This window comes from Sturnira hondurensis, unplaced genomic scaffold (genome assembly GCF_014824575.4).
Source record: "Sturnira hondurensis isolate 20B ecotype Veracruz unplaced genomic scaffold, ASM1482457v3 Scaffold0002840, whole genome shotgun sequence".
Classification (NCBI taxonomy): domain Eukaryota; kingdom Metazoa; phylum Chordata; class Mammalia; order Chiroptera; family Phyllostomidae; genus Sturnira; species Sturnira hondurensis.
The window spans coordinates 1,435,939-1,463,156 of NW_028075471.1; the positions used below are offsets into that span (position 1 = coordinate 1,435,939).

The 27,218-nt window shown below is 44.5% G+C and overlaps 1 protein-coding gene across 2 annotated transcripts in view; it reads left to right on the forward strand.

Annotated features, from left to right (window-relative positions):
* CACNA2D3 (calcium voltage-gated channel auxiliary subunit alpha2delta 3) overlaps nucleotides 1-27,218 on the forward strand; it is an 861,794-nt gene that overhangs the window by 428,811 nt on the left and 405,765 nt on the right. For both annotated transcript variants that reach the window (XM_037040694.1, XM_037040695.1), the window contains exon 10: nucleotides 23,505-23,594. In XM_037040694.1, the coding sequence (XP_036896589.1) occupies nucleotides 23,505-23,594 (90 nt within the window). The remainder of the gene's footprint in view (nucleotides 1-23,504; nucleotides 23,595-27,218) is intronic.

The following is a 27,218-nucleotide window of genomic DNA, read 5'->3' on the forward strand; positions in this document are numbered from 1 at the left end:
TCCATAGCAATGAAGCTTGGTTGGTGTGATGATACTATCCCATTGTTAAAAAGGATTTTTAAAGTCATTTCTTAATATACAAAATACTGAAGAATATGGAAAAGCAACAGAAAGAAAAATTGAAAAGTCATATTGTAGACCTTGTATCAAAAAGTTTAACTATAATATTTTTGAGTTTATTCTGAAGATTATCATATCAGTTATACAGAGCCTGGCGCAAATAACACCCCCTTTTATTACAAAGTCATAAGCATGCAATTCTGTAACGTAACAGTATCACACCATATGACATTTTAGGTGAAATGTTAAAATTAAAACTATGAATTATTACACCCATATTTTTACCTACCAACCACACTCAAGCAGGCTTTACTTCTGCCAGACCCTGTATATGCTTAAAAAAAGAAAGAAGGTGGATTGTGAATTCTTGTACATGTATTTTAAAAGTAACATTAAGTTGTAATAATCCTTCCAGACCCTGAGATATTCTTCTACAGTGTTTTAAATGGGTGTATAACATTCCAATCTTCTTACTGTTGAAACTTCCGTTTGCTTTCATTTTTTTTGTTAGTGAAAACAGTGCTGTGATGAGTAGCTATATAAATATTTGAGTATTTGCTTGATTAATTATTTAGAATAAATTTATAGAATTGAAATTGGGTCAAATAATATTTAACTTTTGTGCACAAGTAAGTCTTTTTATATGTATTAGTTTGTTCATCGATTCAACGAGTATTTGAGTGACAAGCACTATTGTCGTTAGAGGTATAATATGAACAAGACTGTCGAAGTCCCTTCTCCCATGGAAATGTGAAGTTTTGGTGTGAGATAGATAATAACCAAAGCAATTATTAGATCCCCACCTTAGACCCCAGTGATACTAACACTCACACCTCCAGCTGTGGTCTCAGCCTTGCCTACTAGGGGGCCTATGAGGGGTCAACCAGAGTCTCAAGTTTCTTGCATCCAAAATGAGACTTTTGGTTTTATCTCCCAATACCACTCCTCCCCCAATCTTCCTTGTCTTAGCAAATGGCAGTCCCAGACTTCCAAGATTCAGACCCCCCAGACCTGGCACCCTCCTTGTCGCTCTCCTTCCCTGGGGAAGAAACATCCAGCGTCTAGCATGTTCTGCCACCTCTATCTTAAAAACAACTGGAATCTGACCATGCTCATGCCCTCCACCATTCCCACCATGGGCTGAGCCACAGTCCCGTTCCCTGAACTGTGAATGACAGTCTCCTAACTGGGTCTCCCTACCTCCACCCTTCTCCACTCCTAGCTCCTCCGGCATCTAGATGTTCTCCACTCTGGGGCAGAGCAATACTTTATCTTTTACAAATAAGGCTGACAACACCCTTTCTATATTGAACATCCTGCAATGGCTCAGGATCTTAGAATAAAGCCAGTGAGTCAGGCATTATTTCTGGGACCCTATCTCTCTGTTGCCTCCCACTCACTAGGCCTCAGCCACCCTGGCCTCTGCACTGTTCCTGGGACCCAAAGGACTTGTTTCCTCCCTAGGGTCTTGACACTTTTGTTTCCTGTGCTTGGAGGGATCTTCCCAGAGAGCCCTGTGACAAGCTTTACCATCACCTCAGGTCTCTGCTCAAATGCTGTCTCCTCAGTGGCCTTCCTGACCTCTGTGTGTGCAACTGCCGCCTCATTACCCTCTTGCTCTATATCATATTCATTCAGAGCACTTATCAGTCATCATTATCTTCCTCACACATTGTGATCTGAACTCCATGAGGGCCTGGCTCATAACAGGTACTAATAAATATCTCTTGAGTCAATAGAACAAACATGGAAATAAAGAGCCATGTGCTGTAAAAGAATACAACAGAATAAGGGGGCAGAGAGTAACTAGATGGAGATGGGTTGGCTGTCAGGGATCCTCTCTAAGGTGTTGAAAGGAAACCTGGGTGAGAGAAGGTTGTGACCTGCTGGCCTCATCAGAGGCAAGCTGAGGCCGTGCTGTGGCTGCTCTGAGGAAGCCACTGAAATAAATGTGTCCTGTAGGGAAGCAGCCTGATGTGATGTATGTTTTTAAAGAATCCCTCTAAGTGCTAGGAGGAGAACGGTCATGTCAGGTCAGAGGAGAAGCAGAGGAGGGTCCTTCTCTGAGTCTAGGTGCCTGAGTGTGGTACCTCGAACCAGGATGGTGCTATTGAAGGTGGTAGATAGTGAGTGAAGGGGGTTGAAAATGGACTGCTGGTGGATTTCATGTGGACAATGATAGGAAAAGATTAGGTACCTTCAGGTGGCCTGTGCTAGTTCTAATGGTCATGTATGTGAGCTCCACCGTGGTGAGGTAGACTGTTCATATGTTATGTGAATACGTAGTACAGAGTATCCATGTCCTCTGTGAGTATATACCGTACTATATATACAGTGCACTGTATGGCCCCACACACAGAGGAATGTCGAAGGAGATTAGCCTGGTTACCTTTGGACTGGGTGGCAGACCTCCTCTCTCTTTCCAGGAGGGTTCAGCATGTAGAGTTATGAATTATTATGAAGTGTTCACATTAGGAAGCGTGGGTAATTCCATGGAGAAGAAGATCCATCAGGATAGATTATATCACCCCCAAAACTCTGGAATGAGGAAAGATGAGAACTTGGGCTTAGCAAGTAATATGATTCTTTCTCTATGCAAATATTAATAATAAATTAAATAGAGAGGAACACATGGAAGGAACAGGATATGGCAACAAGTGAAGAAAGATGAGGACATAATTTTTTGAGTGACAGAAAGGGTCACTGAGGAACACTGAAGGGATCAGATATTCCAAAGGACATTGTAAACTGTAAAGAACTATGCTAATGCAAATCACTGCTTTGTAACTTTTTTCTTGGTATACCTAGTTATAAATAAATACATGGTGGTGGTCATTTCATGATGATAAATACATGATGGTAGATGGTAGTGGACATTGAAAATGGACATCACTACAGGTGACTTTCAATTCATGGGCCAACAGGAGAGATTGCTTCCAATACTGAAATATCTGTTGCCATGATTATAACTAAACTCAGATTTATAAAAGTGATTTCAGAAACAGGTATGATACACTTCACAGCATTTAAGTTTTACTCCAATAAGTCAAAACAAAGCTTATTTAATCTACTGAAACTGTTAAAAAAACATCTCTCAATCCGTTTTAGGTGTGAATTGCAGTATTATTAATTAGGAAGACTATGTTCATTTGCAATGAGCTATTAACCACTTTTGAAAATCTCTGTAGCTTTATAGAAAAGCAATTGCCAGTGTTATGGGAAAAAGGCCCCACAAGGTCCTTTTGAAGTTTAGAAAAATGACTTTAGACATTTACTAAAAATCCATATGCAGGAAGAAATGAGAGGACCACCTCCCAGAGGCCAGGACCCCACCTTGGACCCGACATCATTTTACAGGTTCTCTTTTATACATGGATATAAGCCAAGATTTCCCCCACCCACTCCAGACCCAAGGAATTACCTAGGATCTTCTGGAAAGGAAGGGCCTTCCATCCACAGGTAAATAAACCAAAAATAGATTCAAAGATGCATTTTTTATACAAGCAATTTTTGAGAAGAGGAGGACTCACATTAATTCTGCAAAGAACTGAAGAAATGTGATGTCAAAAGTCTAAAATGGGCCCTATTTGGTGTGCCTCAGTGGGTTGAGTGCCAGCTTGTGAACCAAATGGTTGCCAGTTTGATTCCCAGTCAGGGCACATGCCTGGGTTGTGGGCAAGTTCCCCGGTAGGGGGCAAGTGAGAGGCAACCACACACTAATGTTTCTCTTCCTCTCTTTCTCCCTCCCTTCCCTTCTCTCTAAAAATAAATAAATAAAAATCTTTTAAAAAGAGTTTTAAGGTCCTCACCATGTGCCTTGTCCCACTGTGGGCTCACCCTCTAAGCTCATTCAGTATCAGCCACTGTTGTTCATACTCAAGGGACATGGCTCCCTTTCAGACACACTAGGGTCTTGTCCACCCTAGGGAAAGATTGTTCCCCTCTGTCTGGGAGGAGACATCCCTTCTTTAGGGAGACATCCCTGATGACTCAACTCAAGGTAGCCTGTGTTCCCTACTTCATTCTGCCACCAGACCTACCCTACAGAACTCTCATCACCAGTTATTTTATCTTTAAAAATTTTTTAATGTATTTATTCTCCTGTCTCTCTCTCTTGCCCCCACCAAATAGAACATAAATTCTATGAGGCCAGAGACCTTGTCTAATTCTCCCAGCATCTACAATAAGATGCTCAATAAATACATGTAAAGACCCCAAGAAAGCACATGTTAGCCCTTTAATTGAACAATGTTGTGAATTCCAGTGTCTGTCAGAGTCAGCTAAATGAATTGGCATTAAGTGTAGTGAGGACCAGTTGACAGTTGTGTATCATGTCTAAACAACAAAATACAGAAGAAATCATTTCACATGGTTTGTGAAATTTTATTCCATCTGACTTAAGTGACTTTGTCTTCCAAGATGCCTTTACAGTGAAACTGATGGTCCTTTGATAGTAGATAAAAGTGCACTTCATTCTGAAATGAGAACTGAGTCTGGTCAGTGTCTCCAACCTAGTCCTCTTTGTCTTGATTTGTAAGGCAGAACAATAGCAACCCCCCAAAAAACACAGGAGGGGGGGTATCACGTTGTCTAGAATCAGTTGCTATCCCCACTTGACTGCGTCATGCAGACCTTCCTTTTTTTATATAGTTTTCCATTCACTGGTCACACAACAACCAGTACATTCTTCCTGTGAGCTGCTTCTTTTATACTTTGTGGGGAAGTCCTGGAGAGCAGTGTGTTGGGGGCTGCAGGAGTCAGTCTGGGTACAGTAGGTTGCAGTGGTCTGTAGAGGAAGCCTCATTCAGCTCCAGGACTCCGAGATACATGAATAGAGTCTCATTCACAGAGGCTTCCCCTGTCCATGCTGCCTCTACTGTGGTCCTGCAGGTATCCCCACACAGCATAAATGAGGGGACTAGGCCCCTGGCTCTTGAACCCTTCTTTTCTTCCCCTCTCCAGTTCTTTGCATCAACTCTGAGTATAAAAAGGCTAAGATGAACACAATTGCCTTGTTTCTGCATCCTTTAAAACAGAATGCATTTCCCTTCCATTTCCTCCGTGGACCTCTGCTTCATGCCTGCTCCGATGCTATTCAGACTTTCACTCCCTTGTGTAGGTTTTTGGAAAGAACAGTTTTAACTTGTCTTGGAAGTGAACATAAAAATATTTCACATAAGCAGTCCTTGGAACCAGAGAAGCAAAGTGGATAAAAACCCAATTTTAAGATTGTCGCTAAAGTAGTATTTTATTATCACCACTGACATTAAACACCATTGGAGAAATTCCCAGGCAAAGTAACTGGGGCTCTGTGGAAGGACAACATGCTTTCTGTACTGTCAGTGGCCATGTCCACTTACCATAGACTTATTTCTCCCTGGCTTCTGCTGAGCACCCCAAAATCCATCAATGCCCACAGCAGCTGTTCCCACGTGCACAGCATCACAGGTTCTTTGTCTGGAATGGTGTCTGGCATGAAGCTGCTTTCATTTGGACTCCCTGCATCACAGCAACCCCTCATAGGTCCCCTATGGGATCTATGCCCCAAGTGGTTTAGAATTCCCATAATACCACTGCATACATATCAGAATGTCCAAAAAATTATGCTGATATCAGATGCTGGCAAGGATGCAAGGCAGTTGGATCTCTCAGAGGTTGTTGGTGGAAATGTGAATGCTGCAGCCACTGGAAAACAGTTTGCCAATTTTTTTGTAGGTTTTAACTTCACTGATTACCTGACCCAGCAGCAATCCTACTTCAGGATATGTGGCCCAGAAAAATAAAAACTTACACCCCTGAAAAAACCTGTACATGCATGTAATCACCCAAATTGGAAGCAACCCAAATGTCCTTCAGCAGGTGAATGAATAAATAGGTGCTGGTATATCAATCCAGTGGAATTTTTGAAAAAGACTTATTGATATATATGACAACTTGGATAGGTCTTAAGCTTATTATGTTGGTGGAAGAAAGACCATCTTAAAAGGCTACACACCGTATGGTTCCATTTATATGACAGTCTCAAAATAAAATTACAGTGATCCAGGAGGTCCGTGGTTGCAGGGGCAGGGCTGTGGGGGCCGAGGTGAGCACAATGGGTAGGTAGTACAGGGCACCTTTGTGCTGGTAGAGCAGGTCTGTATCCTGGGTGTGGCGGTGGCTACGCCAATCCATTCATGTGCTAAAATTCCACAAAACCATACATCAGTAAGGTAATGTGTATGAAGGCTGGTGAAATCCAAATGACTTCTGTATAATTAAATGGTATTCTACTGTCAATTTCCTGGTTTTGATAATTGTACTAGTAAAGGACCTATTCATTGGGGGAAGCTGGATAAAGGGTATTGGAACCCCCTACTACTAGTTTTGCAGCTTCTCTGTGAGTCTACAATTACTTAAAAATAAAAAGGGTTTAAAAATTTTCTTAATATAGCAGCGAACAACTTCTGAATATTCACTGGTTTCAGGCTGTTTGCTCAGTGCTTTACATCTATAATCTCATGACCTTCCCAGCCACCCTGTTTGATGTTCTGTGCTTCCTATTTTATCGGTGAGGAGAACTCCAACATCATGTATGTGATAAAGAGTAATCAGGCTAGGATTTCAACACCTACGACCAGGCTCCAGAATCTGCACATTTAATGACAACGAGGTTCTTTCTCCCTTACCGAGATTTCTGATACAAACACTAGGGTAGACCGCCCCTGTCAGGGACCTCAATGCTGTTGCTGAAAGACGTGGTTTCTATCTTCGCTGCTTGCTGAAGTGAACATGCCTCTTGCAGATTTACAGGTCATGGCTCAAATTTCTTTTCACAATAAAGTAATTAGAATGCAAAAAAGAATGCATAATTTTTATATACATGTATTATCAGGGACTTTCTTGCAATGAAAGTAGATTGCTGGGAATCGGGGGCCAAGCAGTGTGGGAAGGTGCAAGGCAAGGAACCATTGACTTTGAGACTGTTGAGTTGTGATCTGGGCTCTGTTGCTTTCTGGTGACTTTGGACAATTTACTTAACCTTTCTGGTCTCTTTTCCTACCAACAAAACAGGGATTTTTGCCCCCTGACTGAGCAATTGAAAGGGTGTTATAAACTGAATTGTACCCCCCCACCCCCCACTGAAATCTGTATGTTGAGGCCGAAACTCCCATCTGCAAGCTAAGCAAAGTGGCCTTAGAAGAATGCAACACTAATAACACATTGATCTTGAGATTTCCAACCTCCACAACTGTGAGAAAATAAATTTTTGTTATTGAAGCCACAAAGAGTGTGGTAGTTTGTTAGGGCAGCTTCCCACATGTGTGTTTTTCCACCAGCACCAACTGAGTCTCCCATTCTCAGCCATCCTGCAAACTCCTGAGACTGTCAACCTACAGATAGTGCTAGACCCCACAGGCTTAAGGGCTCAGTTCCATACACCTGTTCTCCAACCCCCCGGCCCCGGCATCAGTTTCAAATCCAGGTTGTCACCTGTGCTTGTGAGGCATTGGATATACACTGGAATTTAAAAAAAAAAAAAAGAGCCATGACCCCTTCCTCAGGTTTGATTAGTTTGCTGGAGTGGTTTACAGAACGCAGAGAAACAGCTCCCTGGGTCGCTGGTTTAATCACCACTGGCCACTGGTGATTGAGCACAATTTCCAGGCCTCTCCCTTTCCAGGAGGTCTTGGCGGGGCAGCTGCTCAAAGTTCCAACCCTCTAGTGTGGGTCGGTTCCCTTGGCAACCCGCCCCCCTACCTTGGAGCTTTCCAAAACTCACCTCATTACCATAATCTCAGGTGTGGTGGGAAGGGTCCTATTATATAAATACCAAAAAGACAGTCCTTTTACTTTGTAGCTCTTATCACTTAGGACATCTCAAAGGTTTCAGGAGTCTGTGCCAGACATGAGGATGGATGAAGACCAAATATATATTTATTGTAAATCACGCTATCACACAAACCATACAGATGATAAATCATATAGGATCTGAAAAATATTAGAAAAGGATCGAGTGCTGCTTGCATAACAAGTGACAACAGTGGCAATGGAGTCTAGCATCCAATCATGCTCCTTAGCAAGAGCAAGTACTTCTCTTTTTTTATTGGCCAAGCCAGTGTTTCTCAAAAATATAGTTGAGGAAACAGTAGTTCTGTGACAAGATGTTACAGAAGTCCTGGTGGGGAGCTGGAAGAAGGTGAAATGATATATTAAGAAAATTTAAATAATATTCTTTGCTGCAGGATTTCTCAGAGCCTTCTAAGAGGCTCATGTACATTGGGACTCTCTAAAGAAGTTTCATAATGCGTTTTGCAGCATTTCCAAACCTGTAGGATTTAAGCAAGTAAGTTTAGCAGGCGACTGTGTGGCAAATGCTGTTCTGTTAGTTTGTGAGGGCTGTCCTGATAAAGCACCACAAAGTAGGGGGCTTAGAACAACAGAAGTTTGTTCTCTCAGTTCTGGAGGTCAGAAATCCATCAGGGTGTCAAAAAGGACATGCTTCCTCTAAAGGGGTTTCTGGCCGTCTTGCAGCTCCTCAGACCGTAGCTGTATCCCCACAGCCTCTGCCTCTGTCTTCACAAGGACATCTCCTCCCTGGGTGCATCTGATTCTTACAAGGACACTAGTTGTACTGGATTAGGGGGCCCATGCTAATGGCCTCATCTTACCCAATTGTATCTGCCGTGCCCCTACTTCCAAATAAGGTACGAGAAATTAGGACTTCAACATGTCTATTTGGAGGACACAATTTAACCCACAATAGTTGTTAGAAGTATTTGACAACTATTGTAATGAATACCCTACATTTTACTTTTTATTTTCATTTTTTTTTAGTATAAGCTGTTCATTTTAATCTTACATTCTTTAACGCAGCAGATTTTAGTCAGCAGCACATAGCAGAATCACATCTAATACTTTTTTAAAAGGTCCGTCTCCATTCCCTACTCATCTTAAGATTCTGGTCCATTAAGAGCTGGGTGATAGATTAATGCAGGTTTGTTTGCAAACCACCACATTTGGGAGACTAGATATTACTCTTTCTGGCTTCTTTATTACAGAGTTTTCCAGGGCTCATATATTAGATTTTCTCTGCAAACACCCCTTCTCTAATGTCTTCAAAGTTCCTTCTTCACCAAAAAGTAGCACTGCCCTCCCTCTTTGCAAGTATGTGGTCAAGATGCTTACCCCAGTCTTGTCCTAGAACCCAGGGAGTAATGTGTAGGTGGGGTTTGTATTTGGGGTCCTGACCTATTGGCTCAGCCAAGTCTCCGACATCAATAACCTTCGAGAGTTTCCCTCAAAGTCACAACTGGTCCTGAGCAAAATATGAACACAGACATGCTGTTGGAATATGTGTTAAAATTATACTCTGGGCATGGTGTCCATGAGTGGGGATTGCATAGAGTTGAGCTGGGGTTTCGTGTTATGTGACATTTCTAATTGTGGACCATTTCTCAGATTTTATTACTGTTCCAGGAAGTTAGGTGAAAGATCTTTGCTAAGCAGCTTTTAAAAGACTCTATAGATTAGCCGCATGTCATTTTATGTCCCAGTTCAAGGACTCAGACTGGCAATGACTGCCCTCACAGACAGCATTCCCTTAGTCAGGTGGTCTTTTGTCTTTGTCCTTAAGATCCTCAGGATGCCACTTAGGCTTGAATCATTCAGCAGTGAAGTCATTTTTCTTCTAAAATGCTGACTGGAACGGGCCATTCTGTTAATTTAGCATGTCTGCTCTTGTACTCAAATGAGAAGTGTCCATAAAACTAGGAACATGGAAAGATGAGTGAGGTCTGGGGCACATGGATTTTCAGTTCCTTCTCTACCTTGGTACCAGAAAGAGGGTGGAGTATTCAAAAATCTCTGCAAACTTGGGCAAGAATTAGTATCTCAGAGAATGAGATACTAATGAATTTCCTTCATGGTGCTCCCTTGAACGTGACATTCAGATTTTGGCAGGATACAGAGGGAGAAAATTGCAAAAAAAAATTGGTGCCTATGGCAGACTTTCCTATTTGAATCATGGGGCATTTTCTTTGTTCAATAAATCCAGGAAGGACCACATTAAAAGGATGAGGTTTAAGGAAACTGTGCTGATGCCCTCATGTCTCATCCCAGACTTGACCTCCTTCCCTTCCTCTCCTCAGGACCCCCCAGGGAGTGACGTGGGGCTCACAGCTGGGCCACCAGCCACACTGAGAAGGTGGTTTCCATCAAGCTCCTCCTGGCGAAGGAGAATTTCTTCTGTAATGGCCGTGGTCAGGGGACATGTGATCTCTAGGTAGACTGCAAAGCCCTTTGTCTCCAGATTTATTCAGGAAATTCTCCTGGATTCTTTTGTATTGCCATCACATTAATCACTGTTCTAGTGACTCATAATCATAGCCCACCTGGAATCAGAAGTAGCCTGAGGACCCTGAGCAACAAATGAAAATGCCAAATAGATGGTGAAGGTAAAGTCAGGGGGCAGGGTGTTTTCAGAGAGGGTCTGAACCACACACAGTGGACCTACTCTGGCTCCTACCTTTATTAGATTTGTAAGAAACATTATCCAGATGTCTGATGGTTAGCATATTTTGTTATTTTTCTCTGCATGATGAGACTGATGATTTTCCTTCTAAAGTTCCTTTCATTTTCATTAGAGGTGAGTAAAGATGTATTAATTAAATCCATGGAGCCCACTGCCTGCCAGGCTGAGAGGCAGATCACCTCCAGGGCCCTGGGAAGATTCCCTAACAATTGGGAGGACAGCCAGCGGTGGGCAGGCAAAGGTCAGCTCATTAGTTTGAGGAGTCCTACTGGTTGATCACGACCTGAGAACCTGGTTTAGGAGCCAGCAGAAATGACTGGGATCATAGCAGCAGGTATTACTGGACAGCTATCCCTGTCTTCTTCAGACCTGCTCTGTGTGTGTGGAAGAGGGACGGCTGCATCCCCTGGGGCTGGGAGCAAAGACAGTATGTCAGTGAAGCAGTGTAAATGTAGTGCTGGGCGTGAGGAAAGAGCGGGGTGGGGGGATGGGGGTGGGGTCTGTACAGGTGGATTCGAGTAAGAAACATCACGAGACTGGCCACACGTAGTCATGAGACCTTTGAGTCCTAAGACTTCTTGCAATATGCATTCTGTTTATTCATCTGCATTTTCACCTGCTGGGCATTCTGCACATTTATAAGGAGGCATTTTCCTTCAGCAAAACAACTCGAGTATTTAAAAGAGGTACATTTTTATTTTTACAATGACAGCTAGTTTAAAATTTTTCCTTTTTTTCATGTGTCATAAAAATCCCTTGTTGAAGAAATGTCGTCTGTTGTTTCATTCACCTTAAATCTTACATTTACTGGACTGGGAGCATGCATGTTGTCCACAAGTTCTCTGTTGATTTCACGTCCTGTGGTTGAACGTCTAGCTGTTGATTTCCTGTGGATTATTGCTATTCTGGTTTAAAGCATGTGAATGGCCTCAGGCCTTTGTCACTCTGTCCTGGAGGCCCATGGCCTACCTGCAGATGATCTGGAAGTCCTGAGAGAAAGGCTTCCTGTCCTATGTTATGAACCCCACAACCTGTCATTTCATCTTAGCTCTGAGTCTTTGCGATCCTTAAGCAATCATTCTAGTTAGTCATTTATTGAACACAAACCCTCAGTGTGGCCAAGTTCCTGCCGTGTCTGGTCTTTTCTTGGCTCTCCAGGTCCGTGGTGGATCATGTTCCTTTTCCCTCTGTGCTCTGGTCTCAGTGAGTTAATAAAGTTATTTATGTGTGCTATTTCCTCCTGCCACAGGGCCTTGGCACATGAGATTTCTCTACAATTCTCATGCGCCAGCCCTCTTGCCTCTGCCTACTTAATTTCTGGGCCTTCCCTCAATGCCTCTGTTGTATGCTACTGAAAAGTACTATGAGCCTTTCCTTGATGGCACTTGGGACCCTTGCTTGTATCTGTGTGCTTATTGATTGTGGTCTGTCTGTCCCCACTGGTATGTGAATTCTGTGGGCAGAGACCAGATCTGCTTGTGCTCCACTGATTAAGTACAGTGTGTGACATTTGATTGATTCTTAATAAGTCACCACATTTGGTGACTTAATGAATGAATACAAACCAACAGGTTGAGGATATTGGGGTAAATATGCACCATGAGAAAGGGAATGAGAGGTCATGGTAGTCAAAATGTGGGCATAACATGGTCAGATTTCAGTTCACACAGCACAGATGGGAATTGGGTTGAATGGAGGCCCTGGGAGTCCCTACACAAGTGATGGAATTTGACTTCTCATCATGGTCCTGGCCCAGCACAGAGCCTGACTTAGTACAGCATGTACCTCCTGCCTTTCTCCTCAAACTCTTCTAATTCCAGCCTTTCTTTCTTTTACCATGTTTCTTGTTCTTAAAGTCAAGTCCTGACCCATATCTGTCAAGTACCTTACTTCTTTGTCACTTTGCCCGTCACCGAATTGGAATAGGATTCTCGCCACATTTTATGTCCTTTATGAGCTACTGTTTACTTCCCTGCCCCTTCCATGGCCTCTTTCTGTTCTTTCTTCTGTTCTTCATTCCCTCTCATTTCCCGGGTGTGCACCCAAGGAAACGCAGGGGCTGCAGAGTGTGAGTAATTAAGAATGGGGGTTTTACTGGGCTCTTGGGAAAATGGCCAACTTTAGGTGGGAGTGGAAAAGGAGCCAGCTGAGCCTGGAACGTTGGGTCTGTTGTGACAGCAGGCAGCTGCGGACCATTGCAACAGGACTTGGGTGCAAACCTGAAGAAAAGAGGGTCCCACTGGCCACAGATTAGCATCAGACTGAAATACAAAATATGTGCTACAGTCCATGTTGACACTAAAAAATGAAGCAGAAAAACTGTGAGTTCATGATATTGAAAAAAACAGAAAGGGAGCCCCTCACTAGCTACCTTTGGACCAATCTTTATCCTTAAAACCACTAAATAAAGAGTAGCAAACATTCATCCAACCTCCTTCTATAAATGGTTCCTCAGATAACTAAATAGTGTAAGAAGAGAAACTCCTATTTCTCAAAATTTCCAGAAATATTTATCTGTTAAACAGGGATGACAAAATTAATATGTCATTCCTAATAAATTAATGGACCTAGGCGTTGAGTATCACTGGCCACCAGGATCACAGGGGATTATCAGACATTAGTCTGGAGGAAGTAACGGCAGCACCAGTGAAGTAAATGCCGAATATGTATCTGCCTGCCGACCTGCTGCCCACAGACATGCATAGGTAGTCACACCTGCATCCGAACAAGCCAGAATCTGATCAATTTACTAAAATATAGGGGGCAGAGGAACATGTTAGTGCACGATTGCATTGTCGAAGGGATGCGATCAGCAACATTCAGATTCTATGGCATTCTTCATGACAAACAGCTTTGTTTCCTCAACAGAAAATTGTAAGTAAAACAATGGAGAAGGAACTCTAGAATGAGAGACTAGAGTGAACCCTCAGCCAATCATATTGGGTGGACCTTATTTGAATCTGATTCAAACTGTGTGTCTGTGACAGACACAATGTACAGCATGTATTGTGCATTTGTTTTTAAAAGTCATTATCTCTCAAAGACATATCATATTGTCGTAGCCACATGTGAAATAATATGTCCTGGATGTGCTTCAAGATATTCTGGGTGGAGGTATATTAATTATCTACTGTTATGTGGCACATTTTCCCCCAGTTTAATAGCTTATCACAACAAACATTTATCATCTCAGTTTCCAAGGGTGAGAAATCCAGGAGTGGCTTTGCTGGGCGGTTCTGGCTCAGGGTCTCTCATAAGGTTTCACTGAGGATGTTGGCTGAGGGTTGCAGATGCACAAAGTCTTGTCTGTGGTGGAAGATCTTCTCAGCTCATTCATGTGAGCTGGAGAGCTGGAGAGCTGTGGCAGGAGAGCTCAGTTCCTTAACAGCAGTGGGTTGGAAGCTTCAGTTTCTCACTACAAAAGCACCTCCCAGGACCGTTCCTGGGGAGAGCGCAGTTGGCATCCCATAAAGTGAAGTCTCCAACAGAGATCAGAAGAGCAACCGTGATGGAAACCACAGAGTTACTCACCACCTCATCTTGGCATACCATCACCTCTGCTGTATTCTGTGGTATCCTCTGGGTCATAGAGCCCAACCCTGGTGCAGTGTGGGTGTGAGTGTCAGGTGCTGAGAATCACTGAAGGCCACTGGGGAGCTGATTACTGGGAGGGAGACTGAAGTAGGCAGTGATGGGATATCATTCAAGCAATATTTGCCATGAGTTGATAATGGAAATTTTCTATAACAAAACAACTTTTTTGTGGGGGGGGGAGAGAAACAAAGTAAATATTTTAGAGACAGAATACTTGAGTTTACATCCCAGCTCTGCCATTTATTAGCTGTGAGACATTGTCAGTGATGCAAACCCTCTGAATCTGGTTCTTCATAAAACGCTGTATCTCTGGGGTTGCTATAAGGCTTGAAGGGGACACTAGTCATGGGTTCTCAAGCCAAAGCTGGTATGTGGAAAGACCCTATAAATACTTGTCAGCAGCACTGTCTTCCCTTCTGTCTTAGTCGTTCCCTTTCTGCTAGGCCTCAAGCCCTCCCCAGGACCACCTATATTCTGGAAACACTTTTCTCTAACTTTTTAGATGCAGATTGTGATTTTCCCTGGGAAAAGCTACTATTTATTTCTTGTCTGCTTACTGTACATGTTCCTCCTTCAACATGCTGCAGAGTCAAGCACATGTTCAGGTTGTGTGTGTGTGTGTGTGTGATATGTCTTTGCTGCCCTGGCTACTTTAGCACATTCCTCGGAGAATGTGAACTAAGCTAATGAAAGGCTGCACTTCTCCCAGAATGGCTTATAAGTTGACTGTGCCTTAGTTCTTACCTGTCCAGCATCTTGGTCCCCTCTATCTTTCCATAGCAAGTTCGTTTTGTAAAGGTTATGTGAGATTTCGCCCAGTCCTTGCTACTAATCTCAAGTTCAGAAATGTGTACATAATCCAGGTTTGAGTAAGTCAAGGACTCCATTCTCTGGCTACCTGATTTGTTCAGGCCCAGACATATAACCTAAGCTGGGCTAATCAGAGTCTTTCTCAGAAATTGTTTGATAAAAATATTGCCTAAATTGGTCTGGTGTTGAGATTTAGAAAACAAACAACATATCCAGTTAACTTTGAATTTAAGATAAATAGTCCAAAATTTGTAGTATATTATTTGTTGTCTGTGTGAAATTCAAAGACACTTAGGTATCCGTATTTTGTCTAGGAACTCTACTTCTGACCACTGAGCAGACTAGTCCAGGGACATGTAAGAGACTCAAAAATGCTCTCATGGCTCAGTCTCTCTGTGTCTATCCCTGGCTCTCTGTGTCCTTCATGCCACCAGCAGGCTCTCGACCACACAGCTTTCCTGTATATTTTAGTAAATTCATAGGCTTCTGACTTGATCAGATTCAGGTGTGACTACTTATCTATGTATGTAGGTAGGTAGAAAGGAAGGTGTATACTTGAAATATACATATTAATTAAATACAAATTTTATACATTATCAATTTATGAATCTTCTTAGTGATCATACAGAAAAGCCCTACTTTTGTTGTGTCACAGGTCACACCTCTGTGCCAACCTGTCCCAGAAACAAAGGTGGCTGCCCTGAATGGGTGAGCATGGGCGGATCGGGGCACCTCCACCACCACCCCCTGGGCCATGACACCACATGTGTGTCCTCAGCACCCAGCGCTTTTCACTCTGGGTTGTAGCTTTGCTGTTGGCACAAAGGACTGTCACCTAACTGTGAGGGGGTGGTTTGACGGGATGAGCCCTGCATTACCTTCTTCTTGGGAGCTGACTAGAGATACACATCTCTTCAGAGTTGAAGCCTCCACAGAGCTTGGCATCTCATTTGGAATTAACTGAAACTGTGACTTCTGTCTAATCTTGCACACCGCAGCTGATGAAACCCTTCTTCTTCCAAGAAACACATTTGAATCAAATCAAGGTTTTCATAAAGTTTATGAAAGATGAACTTGGACCTTGGGAATTGTCAGAAAGACGTGAACGGTGAGGCCTCCTGTTTGTACATCCGCCCTTGTGCCCAGTTGAGACACAAAGCAGGCACTTCCTTAGCATTTGGGCTGTGGCTTTTCTCAGTCTCTTGGAGATTCGTGGAGCTGGCTCCCTCAGACACCGGACAGAGAGGATGAGGAGCTCATGCAAAATGGCAGCAAGTCCCCCAAGTTCCCCTGTAGGTATTTCCCAAGTGTAGAGAGTCGCCAGTCCTGGGCTTATCACCATTGTCTTACATGACATAATTAGTGTTCTTTCCATGGAAATGAGTTTGCAGCTAATCTGACTACCTGGTATGAAATAACATTCATTGTTCACATCCCAAAGATCCATCTTGTCTCTAGTTTGGCATTAGTATTAAACAGCTGCTACCCACAGACACTTCAATTTGTTATAGACGACATGAAGGGGAAGTGGGGACTGGCCCAGACAAGGTCCAATCAGTGTCTGTACTTTCTCCCCTAAATTGCAAACGTCTGGGCCTGCCTCTTTAACACCAGCTTTCTTGGGACATTCTCTTTTCATGTTTGAGAAACACCATGTCACTGTCTGCTCTCCCAGCCTGGAATCAGATGAGAGTCTGATTCTGTGGAGCTCAGGCTTTGAGGTGGCAATGTCACAAGATGAATGACTTTCCTGTCAAATGTGTCGATTAGGCATTGCCTTTGGTTGCTATTTTATGTGCTCAAACATTCATTAAAATTCAGCTAGGGGCCCTGGCTGGTGTGGCTCAGTTAGTTGGAGCATCATCACATAAACTAAAAGGTTGCAGGTTTGAACCCCAGTCGGGGCACGTATGGGGGGCAGCCAGTTGACATTTCTCTCACATTGATGTTTCTCTTTCTCTCCTTTCCTCTCTCTCCAGAATCAGAAAATAAATCAGCCAAGGGATTTCTCAGGTTATGCTAGAACCTGGGGGCATCAGCCCAGGGTTGGGGTTGGGCAGGTATTACCAGGAGGAATTCTATCAGGACAAGAACTCCGTATTTATGTTAAATCATCCTGTGGTCTAGTACCCCAGTCAGGTCAGAAGACAGTTGTGAGTACCCCCTGGCTCTCTGACCAATGCGTTTCTGCAGTTTGAATTGTAGTGAGACTTATCACAGAGTTTTGAAGGTTTATTTGGAAATTTCAATGAGGAATTTGACATCAGAATGAGATGGACATGATCTCTGGGACATTGACTTAACTGATGTGAGCAATACCCCTGTTTCAGGAGCAGAGAAGTGGTTCCATGTGTGTTACTGAGAGAGCTAAAAATTGGAGAGCCTCGGCAGGGTGCTCTCACCTTAGCTTCTCCATTTGAGTTTGCCCCCTGAAAGCCTCAGTGCAAAGTGACCTAAGGAAGCCAAGCACGACCGATGCACACCTGCCCTGATAAACACCAGGGTAGGGTCAGCGGTAGGGACAGCAGACTTCCCATATCTCCTTTGCTCACATGCATGCTCTTGTTCCACTGGACTTCATTTATTTGTGATTTTATTCAAAATCACAAATTCAAAAGTAAAGTGATTAAGAATTTCAGGGAAGTAACAGCAAAACATTAAACCAAGCACAAGGACCTTCTGAACATGGGGCCCTGTGTAATTGCATAGGTCACATGCCCGTGAAGCCAGCCCTGAATGGGATGGTGGCTTTGCACATGATCCAACAGGCTCTGTGCCCTGAATACTGGGCTTTATCAGGAACCTTGGGAACTGCGCCTGGGTGTTGGGGGGAGATAGTCTACCTAGGGCTTCAGGTATGGGCTCAGCACTTTGAAATCCACTTTCCTCATACTTGTCCTGCCTTCTTGGGCAAGTGTCTCACTACTTTGAGTTTCCATTTGCTTTGTGAAATAGGAACATAATGGTACCTTTCTTTTAGGGATGTTAGCATTGAGTGAGGTAGCACAGGAGAAGTACGTAGTGCCTGGCCTGCAGTTGTTATTCAGCCAGACTTGGCGGCCATTGGAGGACTTGGGGTGACAGTTTCTGAAAGCCTTCCCACAGCGGAGGTGTTGCAGGGACCATCACCCACACCTAATGGGTCTGAAATTCAGGTCCGCTGAATGCGGGTGACTTGGTGGGCATCACCGATAGGGACTGTTAGCCACCTCCTCAGATATCCCCAAGCAAGGGCCACCGGTTCTCAAGGCCCCGTGGATGGAAGGTGGTTTGTATCCTGGTGTCCACTTTCATGTTCATCCCCTTCTTTTAATTGGGAGGACTCAAGCATTCATTATAATTATATGGACAGGAAAAAACGTGATTGCTATGATCACACAGAGAGTTATCACTGTTGATTCAACAGAATCAAATGCTGGTGGAAGGAGAGGGTTATTTCAGCAGGACCCCCGCTGGCCTGGATGTTGTGCATGTTTCTTGGAGATAAGCGGCCTCCCCGTGCCTGCTGGCGCCCGGGCACGGGGAGCGTGGTGCGCCTGTTGGTTCGCCTCCCCGGGCATTAAGCTCCCTTAATTGCTTTGGAAGCGAGGCCTTCTCCCGGGCAGTGGCATATGCTGCATGAGTGCCTGAAGCAAAGATAAAAAGCCACCCTCCTCCTCCTTTATTGAAGTTTAATAATGAAATGGAACTGTCACCACTTCCAATAAATTGTTTATTTTAATTTAGAAAAATAATGAAAACTGGCCACCTTCTGGCACACAGTTGTTGAGGAGTGTCTTCCTGGCTCGGGCAACCTTGAACCTTCTGTTCCCTGTGCTGGCTCTGGAAGACATGCAGGTCTTGGTGTCAGTGAAATCAACCATGTGTCTCTCTCTATTTAATAAAACTTGGACCTTCGAGGGCAAAATAAGTCATTTTTCAAGGTGTATTAGATTGTAAAGTTGCAAACCAGGAAGATGGCAGAGGGGATGTTGTGCAGGATTTTTTTCCCAAATATCTCTTTTAGTGGAAATGAAATGAAATATCTTGCCTTTTCCTACCATCATGGTTCTTGCAGATGGCTTCTCTTCTGTAACACCAGTGGGAGGTTAGCCTGACCCCCCTTGCATTAAGAGGAAGATGAAGGCTCAGGTGAAGGAAGTCCCTTATCCAGGCTGACAAGGAGGGTGAGTGGCAGATTGGGAGCTGGAGCTCAGGCCGCCCGCGCCCTCCCGCTGCCCGGAGGCCCGGCTGCTCTCACCCGCCCACCCACCACCCGCTGCTCAGGAGCTTCCCCGTTTCCATTTCACAGGGGGTGAAACTGAGGCCTGAGAGCCAAAGCAACTTGCCTCGGGGCTTCATCGTTGGTAAATGGTGTAACCAGAACTAAGATTCAGTCTTCTGAATCCTAGTTCGATGGTTGTTTTGTTCTCCAGAGTCCATGAGGTCTACATATTAATTGCTTACAGATAATGATTATAGTATGATTGCATTAAATATAATAATTTTTGAATTTTAGAGCAGCCACAACTGGGAGCAGAAAAAAGGAAATCTGTGTTGATGAGGAGGCTGCAGGGCAGTTAGCCAGGCTTCTTCAGTCACTTTCAGACGCCCACCTTGGAGGCACATGGCTAAGAGTCATCTTTAGCCAATTCTTCCGTGCCGTGGTGGTGGAAGCACACCTAGAGCCTGCTGGGCATGAAGTGCCCCGCTGCCTGTGGCACAGGTGCTCCCACGGTGTGTGAGAACCATGAGCTGCAGTTGTTAAAGAGGGGAGGAAGGGGCAGGCCTAGATGAGATGAGGAGGAAGACTGTAATGCAGGGGGAGCTTCAAGGAGGTATTGTCTCAGCCAGGGTCAGTGTGATGGTCAGCCAGGGTCAATGTGATGGTCATGGCCATCGAGGTCCTTTCCATCAAGGGGCCCAAATCCAGCTAACTCTGGTCAGGCAAAGAAACAAATCTATTGGCTCACTTTCCTGAAAATACTAAGCATGGCTGGATCTGGGGGCTTAAGCCCTGTTCTTATGATTCCATTTTGCCCCTTCCACTCTGGGCTCTGGTCCTCTGGGCTGTTGCCTTTATTCAGGTGAGCTCTTTCTGTGCAGTGGCTCAATGGCTGTGGGCAGCATCAGGCTTCCTCGCTGACCTCTCAGTCCTCTCAGTGGAGAGGCTTCTTCCCCACGTGCATGATGTGCCTGTGTCTGACCACAGGCGACGAGATGGAATTCACAGACTGGACTGGCCTGATAAATGGGCCCATCTCTTTATCTGGGAAGGGAGGAAAAGGATGTTAGCCTTCCCAAATCATAGAAATTATGAGCAGTCAGTGAGGAGAAGGGGAACGGATGCTGGACAAGCAAAAACACACCCACCCACTGAGTACAAGCCTTAGAGTTTTCTTCTACTGACTCTTGGTCAATGGCTTGGTGAGGAGGAAGGTCCTTGTGTCTCCAGGTCAGCGGTGTCTAATCGAACTGTATGCAGTGACAGGGAGATGCTCTCTCTCCTTCGCTGTGCAGTACCGCAGCCACCAGCCACATGGGGCTGTCAAGCACTTGAAATGTTGCTAGTGAGGATGAGGAAATGAGTTTTTAATTGAAGGTTGTTTCAATTAAATTTAATGTTAAATAGCTACATATGGCTCATGGCTACCATAGTAGACAGAACAGCTCTTAGTGGAAGCCGATCACGGGAGATGTTTTTGTGGAAGGCAGTCCCAGTTTTGTGTAAAAGGAGCGCCGGGCTGGGGGTTTAATGCAGCCTGGAAGACCAGGAAGATGAAGCTGATTTTTTTCAGGTTATGGAGTAGGAGCTAAGGGAGTTTGGATGAGAGGGCGGGGGTGGAAAAAGAAACAAAGAGAGAGTTCTTCATCTGTGACATCATTTGGAACCCCTCAACCTGAGGAAATATTTTTCCATCTAATATATGGACCAGATCTGTACCAGAAAAAAAAACAAAGTCACAAGTGACCTTATTATAAAAGTAAATTCCATGACATATTGTTACATTTTACCCTTAAATATCCAGCAATAAAAGCAACCATTGCCTGAAGCATCTTTCTACATATGACATGCAGCTACCCATGGATTAAAAGAAAAATTAAATGGGTTTGCTGTCTTATTAAAAAAGAAACCAATACTGTGTAAACTTGTGTGACTGAGCTCAATTAAATGCAGTTGACAGAAATGATATCAGATGAATAGAATGAACCTGTCAAGGCAGGGTCTGGTCACTGCCATGTGAACCTGGGGCTGGTTAAGGACCAGCTTCTCTGCTAGCAGCATGATGGGCATGCATGGGGTGACACTCCCGGAGCCCGAGTCCTCTCGGTGGTCACCTCATCCACAAGTCAATTCCCCAGGGTGGTTGTGTTTGGTGAAGTTAGACTGATCTGCCCTGATCCCCTCTGGCTCACGCACAGCCAGGAGGCCTGGGCTCCCTTAGATTCCCTGAACTGTGCAGATTTGTTCACGGAGTGCTCAAGCAGGACCTGTCGTGAGCTCGGTGTCCTGCTGGGCTTTGAGCATCAGGTAGGAGGAACGGAGGAGCTCAAGGCTTGGTGCTCGGCAGTGTGGTGTTTCGGGTTCCTTGGTCTCTAGCATTCCTCTCTTCTTCACTCAAGCACTTGATAATCTCCTATAGACTCAGCCATAGTCCATGCACAGAGATTAAGAAAGAACATTCTGGAGCTAGACCAGCCAGGCAGATGTCAGGCTCATTGCCAGTACCTGGCATCTAAGATACTAATTTGTTTTTTTTTTTAAAGCAGGTGTATTGTGGAAAGGAGGAGGGCATTAGAGTCGGTGAAGCTGACCTGGGGAGGGACTTGGGCCAGGTAGCTGGGAGGTATGTGCATTTGGGCCCAGTGCAGAGCCTCAATCCCTCCATTTGAAAGGTGGGGTGATGGATACTCATACGGTTGTTTTGAGGACTCAGTTACCTGGCAGTTGTTAAGAACCTAACATGGGACAGGCTTTGATAACCAGGGCTGTTCTAGTGAACAAGTGAGTGTCATTGCTGTGGGCCAGGGAAGGGTCTTGGGGGTGGTGTGAATATCCTCAGGGCGAATGGTCAACTTTAAAGCCAGCTTTGATTCGTGTTAGGTATGATGTCATTAAAGCTGAATTACTGGGAGGAGCTCACTCGAACTCTAGCCCCGTCTGCCAGCAAGCCTATGGCCTGTCTCCCTGAGCAGTGGCCTCTGGTGCTTCCTGAGGGGGCCCAGGCAGAAAAGCATCTCTGAACCATCAGACATGTCCTAGGATCAGCCTCTATGATCTGCCCTGACTCTGATCAGTTCCAGGGTCGTGTGATACATATATCATGAATGGGTGTCACTGTCTGAATCCTGATGGCATGCGTGGGGCACTGCTGGGTACCAGGGTATATGGTAAGAGGAAAAAAAGAAAAACAAATAATCCGAGTCCAGGAAATCAACAGCACGTGTTTTCCATGAGCCCACCCTTCCCGTCCCCTCCCTCCTGGTGACTTCTCCTGTTGGTTTCTTCAACAGACGTGGTATGGATGTCTTTTCAACAGAAAAAAAACTGGTTTCAGAATGGGTCATTTGGAAAATAATTCTAGGCAGCTGCGGACATGGGCTTTGGGTGGGTGGACATTGCATGCACTCAGCATGTACCTAGGCATGTGCCTAGACTCTTTTTTGCCTATTTGTTGGGAGCAGAAACATGTGGGGTTCTAGTTACTTCCTTTTGTCCCCTTTACTCTCCAGCCAATACTGGGCTTCTATGGAACAAACGTAGCCAGGCAGTCCTAGGGGCTGCTTCTCAAGAGACTTGTTTCTATTCTGCTTATTTCTGAAGCTCTTTTGATTTCTAGCCTGTGTCTCCCTTTATCATACTCACAACTCTTGTGTGATCCAGTCTTTGTCCTTGCTCTTTGGAGATGGTCACTGAGCACCTTCTGTGTATCAGACGTGTGATGGTCATGGGAGAGAGAGTAGGCAACCATACATACTCTGTCTTAGGGAGCGAGGACAGAATCTAATAAGGGTCTCACACACCCTGGAGTCTTATGTGCAAGGTAGATATGAGCATGGGACACAACACAGGGTGTTGTCCAAGAAAACATTGTAAGCCAGTGGGTGGGTGCGTGGCCTGGGAAAGCTTCTCAGGCAGGAAGGGGGTGATATTCGAACTGATGTTCCCAAAGTACATGGTAGAGAGCCTGGCAGGGGAGAAAGGAATGAATGGAGACTGGGTACCTAGTGGAGGGAGCATGCAGAGTCCTAAAAGTCACCGGGAGATAAAACTGGAGAGGAAAGCAGAAATTTCAAATGAACTCAGTGGTTTTCACCAGAATTCAACATTTTTTTCTCTAAAATGTAACCAAAGCTAAAAAAAGTATATGGAAAGTAAATTTTACATTGAATACATCTCACCTTTTAAATTTTGAAGAAAACAAATTTGGCTATTTGGGTCTGAGATTCATTGGTTTTGCCTTAACATATACCTGCCTATTCATTCAGCGTTGGCGTTTCACCTAACAGGACAGATGCTAATGGATTTTCTGCTTTGTTGTTTCAGCACTTCAGGGAGCATCTGGACAAACTTGTTGCCAAAGAAATTGGAATGCTGGATATAGCTCTGAATGAGGCCTTCAACATTCTCAGTGATGTAAGCTCCTTCTTGATTTGCCTTTCTCTTGTCCAGCAGAATAGATGTGATTATTTTTTTTCAGTTGTGAACCAGCATTATCATTAGCCTTGGCTGTCACTGGGCAGTATCCATTGGTGTAGTCTGGGGAAACAGGTCCAGCCAGGGAGGCCACACCTGCCCCCTGCTGGGCAGAGTTGGTAGTGCAATCTGGTCAGAGGACTCACCCATCAGCCTAGCTGATGGACTCTGGGACCATGAGTGTCTCGACACCTGAACACCTTATAAAGCAGATTTCTTTTCACCTGAGAAACTCCTGTCATCTTTATAGAGCAGGCCCATTTCTCATCATGGTAGCACTGAATACTTGAATGTGACAATGTTCTGAGGGTGAAGGGCTTCTCTGTGCAGTATGTTTAGGGAGTGCTGTACCTATCCTTCGCTCTCCTCCAGCCCCTTCGACATTCCCAAGAAATAGTACCAGAGTCAAGCTCCAGTAGGTACTGCAGGAAAGAATTCTGCTCAACTTGCTGTTTTTCACACTTTGAACAAAGAATGGTTTTCCAGGTAGCTCCTGTTAACATCCCACGAGATACCTTAGGGAGTTCTTGGCTAGTGATTCTTTTCCTCGATTTCCAATTGTGTTAAGCTTGAATAACATGTGGCTTTTGTGTTCTTATTACTCTGAGAGGGTAGTAGGAAAAATAATGACTAGCTATATCATATATTTAATTAGTATGTGTTATGTGCTTTCATGTCAGACACATGAGAATACCCCAGGGAACAGAATGGGGAAATTGTTTGCATCAATGGGCTTTATATTTTAGTGCAAAGGTCAGCAAATTTTGGTTCCTGGGCCAAAGACAGCCTGTACCCTGTTTTTGCAAACAGCATGTTATTGGAATGCAGCCATGCCCACCTGATTGTGGGTTGTCTGTGGCTGCTTTTGTACCACAATGGGCAGAGGTGATTAGTTGCACTGAAGACCACGTAGCCTATAAAACTTAAAATATTTGCTCTGTGGCCTTTTACAGAAGAAGCTGGCTGATCCCAGTTCTCATGAAAAGAGACAGATGAGGTGAGCCTCCCCGTGAAGAACATAGCACCATTGTGTCAGCTTGTTGCTGCTTTATACAGTGAGGCCAGGGAGGTTCGCTCTGATGAGCTGATCCTGCAGTAGAGACCTGCAGGGCCAGAGGGAACAGCCCTGTGGATACTTCCAGCAAGAGGAACAGCAAATGCAAAGGCTCTGAGGCAGGGACGTTTGGTATATTTACGTTACAGCGAGGAGACCAGTGTGACTAAGAACAAAATGAGGAAGAGAGAGTGTAAGGGAGTGAGTGTCCGGAGTACCAGGAGCCAGGTCCCGTGGAGCCCTATAGACTTTAATGAGAACTTTGGCTCTTGCTCTGATTGGGTGATTGGAATGGAAAGTCACTGGAGTCTGAGCAGAGAATGATGTGATCCAAATTGGGTTTTAGCAGCATTTGGCTGCTGTGTTTAGAAGCAACTGTAGGAGGGCAGGAACAACAGCAGGAAGGCCATTAAATTATCTGCGTGACAGATAATGATGGCTTGGACCAAGGAAGCAGCAGTTAAGATGTTAAGAAGCAGAAAAATAGCACTGTAGGTATTTCAAACAGCAGGAGTTTAATCCTGAGAATTGGTTGCACAGGGAATGGAAAAGCTGAGAAGTCAAACAGGGAAGGAAAGAATCCACAGATTAATGCCAGCAGGAGGCCTCTCCTCTCAGGGCAGGGGGGACAGCAGGAGGGTGGGACTCCATCAGAGCCGTCTCACTGGGGCCATCCAGATGGGAAGAAAACCACATGGGGGGCTGTCTGACTGGGGTCACGGCGGGAAGGGCCTGTCCTGCAGAAGCTCATGCCGGGGAGGAGACTCAGTCATTGCTGGAAAATGCCCACGCCCTGGAAGCTGAGAGAAAGGGAGAAATTGCTTAGAAACCCGGCTTCTCTCTTGTGTTCTCTAGTATTCTTCTTCAGATGAACCTTGTCAAAACTGTTGGGGACTTTGGGAAATGTGAGTTTTCGGGAAAAGGCATGAGGTGAAGCTGAGAGCAAACAGGCACTAAATGGATCAGCCACTCAGCTGAGGTGTCGCAGGAGCTGGGAGACCAGTAGAGGTTCAGAGGCCTCACTGCGCCGAGTCTCCAGGCAGCTCTGCGGGGCCAGCTCTGGTCCGGTTGCGGCATTCAGCCAACACTGCATGGGACCTGTGTGCTAGCCAGTTTTGCCTGATTCCCATACTTGCCTTGTGCCCACTCTGCTACACTGGCCTCTGAAGCCAAGGGTAAGATTTGATCCTAGACTCTCTTTTACCATTAACACCTATTGGAACCTGAAAGGCCATTTAGGTTTCAGCCCTGAGCCAATGTCACCACTGCAGAGGAGAGAAAAGTAAGAAGGAAAGGTACCATGCCAGCTTCTTCAGTGTGAACCTGAGGCCATCCCATCTCACTCACTCCAAAAGGCTGTCCGCTATGGATAATTAACAGTTACACAAGCCTCAATGTTTAGGACCGCACATTTCTGTTAACAGCTCATCAGTAATTTAGAAACATACCTGGCCAAAACAAAGGGCCAAGCTACAATTTTAAATTTTGGTTGGAGCCCTGAATATATGCCATCTCAAGGCTTGGAGAGAGACATGTCCATTTTGTCTCTTGCCATTGGGCGTTTTTTGGGGTGGGGGAGGCAGTGACATTGGGTAATAAAATTATATAGGTCTCATGTGTTCTATAACACATCATCTGTATATTGTGTGTTCACCACCTCAAATCACGTCTCCTTCCATCAGCATTTACCCTCTCTACCCGTCTTCTACCTCTCTCTGGTAATCACCATACTGTTGTCTGTGTCTCTGAGTTTCTTCTTTATTTACTTTAATTTTAATTTTACTTCTTAACCCCTTTACCATTAGTATTTTAAAAAGCTAAGCACTTTGAGGAAAAAAGAGATGGTAATCTCTCATGAAAATGAAGCTCTAGATGTTTTCACTTCACCAATATGATCTTTACATGATCTATTTCTCTTGCTGTGTATTATGCCTGCCTTTGCAAGCCAGTATGAAATAAAAAGTTATTTCTTAAACACACACACATATATTCTCTCTCTCTCTGTCATGCACACACGCACACTTGACGTTGTGATTGTGGCTGGAACTCAGAATGGTTCAGAGATTACTCTAACTAAATGGAGTTAATTCTGTTTTGCAATGACCTGCATTTCAGTTTCAGTATTTGCCCAGATGACTTAAAGGCTTACAGTTACTGTACAAACAGCTGGGAAAGGAGCAGTTAGACAAACTTCTGAGGCGCTCCTGGCTATTGATCTCTGCTGCATCCATTCGATCCTGCAAGAACACAGAGCCGGTGTGCTACAGTGGTTAGCATCCACCTTGTCATGTGACAACTGCAATGATCTGTTTTGGCGATGAATATGATCTTTGCAGTGATTACCTTTTAAAAATTTTTCTTAGCCAATTAAATAAAATTCAGTGACATTTCAAAGACTGTTAATCACAACCAAATGCTTTAAATGTCAGGATGCATTGAAATTTTCTCTGCTAACTGATGAATCACTGAGCTAATTGTAGTTCATCATCAGACCCTTGTCATTGTTATTA